General features: G+C 42.3%; 1 protein-coding gene across 1 annotated transcript in view; it reads left to right on the forward strand.

Annotated features, from left to right (window-relative positions):
- The first annotated feature begins 9,177 nt into the window (after positions 1 to 9,177).
- mgat5 (alpha-1,6-mannosylglycoprotein 6-beta-N-acetylglucosaminyltransferase) overlaps positions 9,178 to 10,022 on the forward strand; it is an 81,952-nt gene continuing 81,107 nt past the window's right edge. Inside the window, exon 1 of the mRNA XM_035678062.1 lies at positions 9,178 to 9,646. Within this exon, the coding sequence (XP_035533955.1) occupies positions 9,416 to 9,646 (231 nt within the window). The 5' untranslated portion in view covers positions 9,178 to 9,415. The remainder of the gene's footprint in view (positions 9,647 to 10,022) is intronic.

The raw sequence follows: 10,022 nt of genomic DNA on the forward strand, positions 1-10,022 counted from the left end.
TTAACAATAACCACACCTGTCGAGCATCTTCTGTCTTCTTGCCTCCCTATTACTCCTCTTTGCTGGTGTTTGGCCCCCACTGAAACGTAGCATTAATTTAATTACACGGAGGGCTTTCAGAGGCCAGGAGGAAATTCCTCGATCATTTGTTGTAATCGAGTTACTCGAGCTTAACTCGGAGCGAATCGTTGCAGCCGCCTACGATAATAGTAGCATTTGCTTGTTTATCATGCTTATAAATGTGAGATTATTGAAGTTGAAACTAAACACAGTAAACAAAGAAAAAAAAACACAGCCACTTCTGAAACTTTTCAGTGAGTTTTGAGGAATTAACGAATTTCAAAAGCAAACACTGTACGCTTGACTGTCCGTATGGCATTTTTTTAGGGACATAAAAGGTAGAAGAAGGATGAAGACGTGGCAGTACACGACAGTGGTTGGCTATGCGTGGTGCCTTAAGGACTGCGCGCGGAATATGATTACATAAGTTTGTTTCCCTCTGTTTTTCTCTGCTACATTTGGGCTGCGGATATATTTTTAATAACCAGGGAGACAGTTTACATGAACTACAGTTTTTAGATGTCATGCTTTTCTGAAGTATCAAAATGGAAACAATCTAGCAATAACTATCAAAATCACTATTTAAAAATGCAGTTTATTTCTGCAGTTTCGCCTGCAGCTGACGATTGGCTGATCACAGCTCACAGGGTCTTAAGGCCAACATATTTCTTCGTGGCCTCAGGTGTTTCAGGGTTACAAAGCTGTCCAGAAATAGGAGGTCAAAGGCAGGCGGATGGAATATTTGTCGGCTGTACAACAGCTCAAAGTGAATACTTGATATTGAAGCACTAAAGGGAACTCAGGAGGAGGAACTGTAAGACAGAATCAGTGCAGGTGTCTTTGTCCTTGAAAGCACAAAATGTAACCACATTTTACTGTTTGGGACAGAAACACAAGCATACTGATTTTGCTAATTAATAATGAATTACTAGGTTTAGGTTTAAATCAATATTTATCTCATTATTATCTGTTTATTTTCATCTGGACAAAAAACACTTGACACTTTTTACAAATTAGTTGCGTTACACGTGTAATGGTTGCGATATGTCAGGTAGAATATTACAAAGGTGTTGACATCTACCACGTTCTTCTTAACGATGCATGTCTAACACGTTGGAGATGTACGCGGGGCATTTCCTACAGGCAAAAAAAACCTGTCTGTGGAAACAAAGGAAGACTGTGTGGGAGAAAACCGACTTTCAGAGCACGGCTTATCAGGGCCCCGTTAACATTTTAGATTGGTCTGATGACGTTATTTTGCAGACACCAGGACCAGCAAGGTTGGGGAGATGAAATGATTCACTTGCAGCTGAAGCTTTATTTTTCCTGTACGAAGCCCAGACCTTCCTCTTCGTTCCAGTGAACACTCTGTTTCTTCTGTTCCTTAACAAAAGCGTTTGGGTTTTGAAACTAACCCCACGGGGTGGTCTGTTTTTTTATGTCCTCGATTTGAAATGAATGCGCGGCTTTTGTTACACTACTGCTGCACACGTGAAAGTATTATCCCCGCCCCCCCCCCCCCCCCCCCTTCCTTGTTTTCTCTTTTTTTTTCTTTTCTCCGTGCTCTTCTTCATCTTTTCATGTGGCTTACCTGGAGACCGACCAACCAAAACTAGTTTGTTTGTCATTCTTCTCACTGTCAACTGTGGTAGGTGCAGGCAGAGCGTGGCGTAGAGCGTGGCGTAGAGCGTGGCGTAGAGCGTGGCGTAGAGCGTGGCGTTAGCTCTTAGTGTCCGGTTACGGGCTGGGTTCACACCAGGAAGGTGGTGAGGCTGCAGCAGCAGGGCCTGTTTCTCTGGAGGGCCTAATGAATAATTAAGAGGCGGGGCTTATGTGAAGAAGTCCATTAAGATGCAGAGTCACACCGGTCTCCATGGTAGCGGAGCCATATTATCAGGATCACGTCTCCTTTGGCCAGGCAACAGGCGAACTAGCACAGTCTTAGTCTGGGAGAGGGTGGATGTTGGCTGCGATGAGGAGCTTCAGTTATTCTGGAGGAGTTTTTGAAAATAATAATGGATGGCTGTCAGAGCATTATGAGAGAAAGAGGTGGGCTAAGCTCTGCATGGGGCCTCATTTATCTGAAACAATAATGACTGAAAGTCACTGGTTCCAGCTTATAGTTCCTGGTTAACCTGAATATCCTTTGACTTGATTGACTTGATTGACTGTCTGCCTAACCTGTTCAGTTGAACAGTTGTGTTCCCTGTTCAGTGCCACTTGTTTAGGTGGTGTGGTGCATTTTGATTGTGCTGTGAAAGGAAGTGGAGTCTGTTTATTTTTTTATTTTAAAGCATGAATTCAAAAGCTTAACTAGTTTTTAAATCCATTTTCTGGCCGTCCGCTGCCAAAGCAATCTGTATAAGCTACATATATAAATATGCAAATCAGTTAGTAACTACGGTGGCATGTATGAGGGAAAAGGAGCTGAAACTGTGCTTGTGTCCTACTCAAGGACAAAAGGTGGTGGAACGACACAGTCAGCGTCCTTCCTTTAATATTCCAGAGTAAGATGTCTCCAGTCCGTCCCGTCTCGGGTCATCACTGTTTATGAAATGCTCCTTATGACAGCGGATAAGATTGATGTATAAGCATGTGACCTGCTGTCAGTCAGGTTTCCCCCTGTGGGTCTGTAGCACTGATGATGCTGGCTGACAATGGGTTACTGTACATGTCAGTCCTTGTGACTTCATGCCCACAGCTACGGGTGCGTCTACAACAATGTATTATTTTCACCATATATACCAAACTACAGTAGATGACGCATATTGTTTTGTTTTTAATTTTTTAATATTTTTCTCCATTACTCAATAAATTGTTTGGTCCATAAGACATTAAAAGTCCAATCAAATCAAGCAAATGAATCACATTTTAAAATATACTAAGCATTTTTTGCATTTAAAATGACAAATTAATGAAGTTGCTGATTCAATTTCTGTCAACTGATTAATCGTTGAAATCGTGAAAGTGATTTATAAAGGTAACTTTTTAAAGGGCACCTTTCATTATTTGCTGATAGACCAACGATTTATCCAGAAAACAATCAGTTGATTAACTGATAATGAAAATATAATGGGTCATTTCGTGCACACCGTCCTACCTCACATTGTGAAAGCTCTGAGGTTACCTGAGCGTGAGAAGCAATATTCAGGAGAAAAATAGATCCTTTTTCAAAGTTGATCCATAATTGATGGCCAAGGCTACATCTAGAGCATATTTCACCGCTTTCTGTGGTTACGCAACAAGCTCTTAGTGTATGTTATTTCAGTTCAGTAGAATGCGCTCTCTTTTAGACCTGGAGTAATGCACTGGAATTAATAGAGCCCTCCGTCAGCCCGCTTCACCTTTATGGAATATCCCCTAACCACACTTTTAAGGAAGTTATTTTCAGCTCCAGTCACGCATGCAAAGGAAATGGACAGAGTCTTTACCTCGCTCAGCCATCTGGCCCGGTCTTAACATTTCAGCATATGACAGCACAAGGGCAAAGGCTATGTGATTAGGACTCTGCTGGAGCGATATTAAAGCCTGAGATGATTATTCTGACAATGATGCGATATCATTGTTCACTCTAAATCCCTGCGACTTCACCGTAAACCCGTTTTCATCTGCGTACACGGGCAAAAAAAACCAAGTGGCGATTATACCTGCAACATAGACGGATATAGATCATTGTACGTGATTGCTACGGTCTACAGCAATCCATGGAGGCATTTGTTAATCTGAACAGGTATTTTCTATGAGCTGGAACAGAAAAAACAAAGATTACTTTGTCATATAAATGTTTAGTCCGGAGTTGCTCTGTTGCCATTGAATTAGAAATTGACTCAACTTTGTGTGGAACTTTCAGCCAAACAATGAACTCTAGGCTATTTGTTTAGTGTTCCTGGTTAATCAGTGCGTCTGTCTCCCACTGCACAGTCTGTTAGTCACTGTTGAGTTACTGTTTTCTCAGGGATATTTGGTGCTTTGAAAATCTTCTTGTATCTGTCCACATTTGTGCTTTTTAGTAACATTGCCATGGAATTATTTTGAATTTTTCTATTCATAATGCAGTTCTTGACAGGAAATCGAGCCACCAGCTGCTTGACCTTCCAGTTACACATGTATTTTAATGTGTAAATCACTTGTCACACCTTGATTCTAAACCGATGGTCTCCATTAAAACAATCCAAAAAACTAAAAAGCAATCAGCTGCGCCGGTAATGATTTCTTTGTTTTGTTTTTGTATTTATATTTAATGTAGATTCATCTTTGCTGCACTTAATTATTAGTTAGTCTTTTCTGCGGATCAGTAGATTTCCACTCTACTCTGGTAAAGGCTTTCTGCAGTGATTAAATAGAAAGGTAATCAGTGCAACAATTAAAATACAAAATTCATTAGGAGCATAGTGTGAAAAAGGACCCAGGATATCCAATCAAACCTGCAGTCTGTCATTTTAGAGTGCAAACTAGGCTGTCACTTAAAATAATAAATTTTCATCTTTTTTTCAGATTTCTTTTTCCGTCCATCTTTTCAAACATTTCCCTGTTATTTCCGTCCTCTTTTCATGTCTGGAAGGGCATATCAGTACTACAGTGTGTGGTCGATACTAAAGTGGAAACCAAATGCAGTTTTAGAGCTGAAATTTCAGCTCTGTTGTCCCTTACAGGCAAAAGTCCTTTGTAGCAGATCTGGGGGGACAGTAATTCCTCCCAGTCCTGAATGATTCAGTTGTTGCCTCTTGAACCTACAGGGTTTTGTGCACTGCTGAAAACACCATTCAGCAGGTTGTTACGTTATCATCTCAAGTTGTGAAGGATCATATATTCTGCAACCTCAGCTGGCTGTCAACACACTTTCTCTGACTTTCATTGGGCTGTTGCTGCTGAGAGCCAAAGGGCTCCCTGCCAGACAAATTAAGATCCTGAATTAGAAACCAGAAGGTAACTAAGAGGAGATGCATGCATTGCTTTACAGATTACAGGACAGTGCCTGTGATGGGAGCACACAAAGGAGTGTGATCAGTTTCAGTCTTAAATAAGATGGATGGACATAGAAAATGAGGCCAGACAAGAGAGCCAGCTCCCACTGAGGTTGTGTGTATTCGGAAACTGAAGCGGTTCAGTCAGTGTTCTGTGTAGGCTTTGGCTCGTGCTTCTTATTGCGCTGTACCACAGGGCAGTCTGAGCATCGTTCCTCTCTGATAAACAGCCCCAGAGCCTCCCATCCGTGTCTGCGCCCAAAACCAGCGAGTGCTGCCAGCCTTCTCCTGCGCTCCTCCGAGCAATGAGAGACATCCGATGTTATCAGCGCCGCAGATTGCACAGCGCTACTGCCAAGGGCTTGTCTCATGAATTCACAGTGCAGTGCAGAGATTTCTCCCCCCCCCACTGAAAGCATTATGTTGCACACATCATAAGACAAATCAGACTTAAATATAAAAGAAGAAAGCTACAGGAATCAGACAATACAGGATTTCTCCGTGCTTTGTTAAAATGTATAAAAAGGTCTCTCTGTGCACAGAAAGCGGACATGAGCCTTTGTCTTAAATGACTGAACAATTATGGTGTGTCATAACCTGCTGTGAGATTCCAGCCCTGTTGGAAGCTGCTCGCAGCTGTCTCTGACCTATTTCTGAAGCTGATGGATGGAAGGTGAAAAGAGCCCTTTGTGTGGCTGCCTTCTGTGTTTCTTGGGAAGGTGCACACACTTCAGTGCTGATATCTTGTGCTGTGCGTCATTGTGCATACTGACCGTCCAGATCAATAAATACGATGATTCAAATAGGGACAGGTGGAAGACGTTTAATGCGCTGCGTCCATGGAGGCGGCTTTGTTCCTGACCTGGTTAGAGCTGCTTTGAGAGAGCATGAGAGAGACGCAGTTCAAAAGCAAGGCTGCAGAAATCCCCTCCCCACACTTACCCTCATTTACAGCTACAACGGTTGAATGCAGATGAGTGAAGATCTCACATCTTTTTCTTGTGGCTTGATTGCATGCTGCAAAGTTGTTTGCTTGAATAGCTTGCCCTGTGTTTGTCAGTTAGGAACTGTTCAACTATTTAGCTGCTTCATAAGTGCTGCAGGTCTCTGCCTTTCTTCTGCTCTAGGCAAAAGTTCCAATGTTTTTGGGCATTGTTGTGTTCAATCAGCACTCAATATGGCAAGAATGAAAATAGCACATTGCAGTTTAATGTTTATTAAGTGGCCTGATGGGTATTTGTCTATGATTGATTCAGCAGACAGCTATAATGTATAAGGTTTACCTAGAAATGAGATTTGTGCTTAATATGCAGGCATGGATTTTTAAGATTATTACCACTTTATAGGTAACTAATTATATCCTCTGATCAAGCATATTAATATACTGTTGTACATCTGGTGCTTTCTGTGCAGCGTTGATGGGCAACAACACGAGATGAAATACCTTATTGCCATTGCACTGATAATATGGGACTTTGTAGTGAAGTTGTTTTCTGTTGCTCGAACGTAAGTCTACAACCAACTGTCCATAGTCAGTAGCAGCCTTAAAGGGTTTAGGACTGGACTGAAAGAGTGGGACTTGTGATAAGGGGCAACTGTTGACACTTGCAGGTTGCAAGTTGCAGGGACAGGAAATGAATAGCTTGTGGTTTTACATTTTTTTTGAATCTGCTCAATCAGCAACTGTGGGTTACTCAGTGTGGCCTCATTTATACTTGAAAGTGAGATGGACTTTAAGACACTTACTGCCTCCACATGGGTCCACTGAAGGTAAATATACTCATCTGTCTGCTGTCTGCGTGCGAGTCCGCGGGGTCCACATCTGTAGTGATGGATGAATAAACCTATAGCCACATATATGTGTCTGTTTGCCAGATCCCAGTTCTGTCCAGAAGGAGATGGTAATGCACCTGAAGCCGGTTGGTAACTCCCAAAACCACCAGAAGAAGAAGAACTTAGCCAGCTAAAATGCTAAAGTGATTAACAACTACTAATAAACACATGGATGGATCATATTTATGAACTATGGGCGAGACAACCGTTTGATGTGTCTTATCTCACTGCCACGTCCTCGTCAATATAGAACATTCAGTGGTTTAATGGATCAGGGATCAGATAAGCGCTTCCACTGCCCCTTCTGTATGATCTTTAATGAAACATGTCATTTGAGTGTAACTTCAGCTGCTGTTATCACAGCGAACAGACACACACACGGCTTACTGACAGTCAGAGTTGGAGCTGAAGGAAACATTATGTAGACGGACATATTGGCACCTTTTCAGCATCTGGCTAAAATGAGTCTCAGCTCAGATAACTATCCATTGTATCAAACTGCACCACACAGAGGGAGGGCAGCTATGTAGTTTACAGAAGTGGCTTTAATCGTTTTACTGACCACATAGAGTATGTGCTAAGTCATTTTCAACTCAAAGAGCACATGAAACCAGTTCTTTACAGATACCAACTGCTATTCATCAAAGGAAATGTTATTCTCTTTTTCTTTTATGCAAGCCTGAGCTGACAGTAGGCATATGAAAGGAAATGACACTTTAGCTGTGGTACCACCAGGGTGCCCCAGTTGTTACAGTTTTGATAACTGAGTAATCGTTTAGGCAACCTTCAAGAAAAATACCAAATATTCTCTGCTTCTAAAATGTTGTGATGTGCAGCTTTTGTGTGTTTTATATAATTGGAAAATGTAATATCTTTGAGTTTTGGACCATTGGTGGGGCGAAACAAGCCGTTTGTCACCATTATCTTGTGGTTTAGAGTTGCTGTGGTGACCTTTTGCCTCCTACAGATATGTTTTTCCTTTAGTGGGAGTAAAAGAGTCAAACGTTGCACATTTCAGTCATATACACACATGCTCAGCCGCACACAGTCCATCATTTACTGCAGAAAAGCCTGTTGAACAGTGGGCAAAAACAAGAACATGTAGTAACAGACCGTGTATTTGAAATTCTGTTTGGGATCTCGCTTGTCATCAAGGAAGATGAATAGTAGGCTATCCAAATGTTTATATTTCGAGGGAACTATAAACCCTCTTGCATAAATTCCCTACAGCCCCATCAATCACAGAGCTCACACTGTCTGTGAGATGAGGCTGTTCTGTGTAGCCTCTCTTTCAAGAGCCATAGCAGCATTAAACTTTAAATGACTTTGCCTGTGTTTATCCAGCAGTAGCAAGTATTCCTGCTTAGTCTCTATAGCTAATCTACACCACACTGTATGTACTTATTTCTCCTTTCTGAAAGAGAAGCTTTTAGTGGCCCTGTGTAATATGTGTGATTCAAATCTGTACTGTGTGCCTCCATTCAACCTCTGCCATTCAATCAAATGAACACATTTTGGTGTGTCACCATCCTGCTCCCTACGTAGGAGCTTCCACACACAGCGACCTCCAGTTACAGGTACAGTGTGCCTCTGTGCTGTGTGCTCTGCTGCAGGTATAGACTGGCTGCAGTGTGCTGCAAAAGTTACAGGCTGCAGATGTGTGCATTCATAGCTCGTTCCTTATTTTCCTATCTACGTGATCTTCAGCAGTTGTGGCGTCATGCGTTACCATTTTTAGTGTCTGGTCTTTGTGTGTGAAGTTGTTTCTCACCCTTTGAAAATCCATCCGTTGCCTTATACAGCAAGGCACAAGGCTTTGCTGTGTTTCTGCCTGAACGAAATGGTTTGTCATATAGACAGATTATTGACCTCAGTGTAGTGCTGGAGCAATCCATTCATTGATTAATCAGTTAACAGAAAATGAACTGTCAGCAACTTTGATAATTGAGTAATTGTTTGTCATGTATTAAAGACAAATAACCAGATATCCAGCTTCTTAAACATGGGGATTCACTCATCATCTGTCTTTTATATCATTTTAAAATAATACGTGTTAAAGATAATAATAAACAAGCCATATCAAGATGTTGGTTTTGAGCTCTCTGAACTTGTAAGGCAAGACATTTTTCACTATTTTGACTATTCTTTGTATAGTCTGAATTATAGCTAACACTGCTGACTCACTGTCCAATTATGAGGGTTTGTTTATTGTGTACATGTGGTATTGGTTTAGGCGAGGAACGCCCTCATTATCTGTGTTTATCAGACCCACCAACTGACCACTTATCTCTCTTTCCGGTGTCTGTCTCTCTGCAGGATGCAACAGGTTGGAGTCAGTCCCCTGAGATGTTACTGAGCGATGAGGATGGGTCAGAGAAGGAAATCACACCGGTGAGGCAAACAAGCCGTACGCCAGCCCCCAAAAAACCACTGCACCGCTACACCGACTGACACCACCATGCCCCGCCTGCCCTCCTGAGTCTCCTCCCTCACCTCTGCACCTTCCCTCGGTCACATCAGAGTCGCAGCAGCTCCCTGCAACCCCCTGTCAAGTCAGCATGGCTACACCCTTCCTGTGGAAGCTGTCATCCCAGAAGCTGGGCTTCTTCCTCGTCAGCTTTGGGTTCATCTGGGGCATGATGCTGCTGCATTTCACCATCCAGCAGCGAGCCAGCCACGAGAACAGCGCTGTACTGAGGCAGCAGATCCTGGACCTCAGCAAGCGCTACATCAAGGCCCTGGCTGAGGAGAACCAAAGTGTCATGGATGGGCCCTATGTGGGTACCATGGTAATGGAATAATAAAAATATGATGAATTAGCAGCATATTTCTTCTATGATATCTCGTGCGTTTATGGATTTCTATTAGAGATGTTTGGGATAACCTTCCTTGCAAATTCACACGACTCAAAAACATATGTGTATGTGTGTGGTCAGACTGAGTTACGGGCTCTGTTTGAGCCATCACAACAATCGGAGCACTAAGGGGTTTCAAGTTACTTCATTTCCTCATAAGCCGTGTGTCACAGTCATGCTGGGCTGTTGCCACTGTTAATCAGAACAATAATACTTCCTGTGTCTTAGATACCGCATGCACCATGTCACTTCAGTTTCATGTTGTTTATATATGAATGCAGCAGAGACTGGCTTACTCATCATACGCTGT

The sequence above is a fragment of the Morone saxatilis genome, unplaced genomic scaffold (assembly GCF_004916995.1).
Source record: "Morone saxatilis isolate NCDOM2014 unplaced genomic scaffold, NCSU_SB_2.0 Contig6, whole genome shotgun sequence".
Classification (NCBI taxonomy): domain Eukaryota; kingdom Metazoa; phylum Chordata; class Actinopteri; family Moronidae; genus Morone; species Morone saxatilis.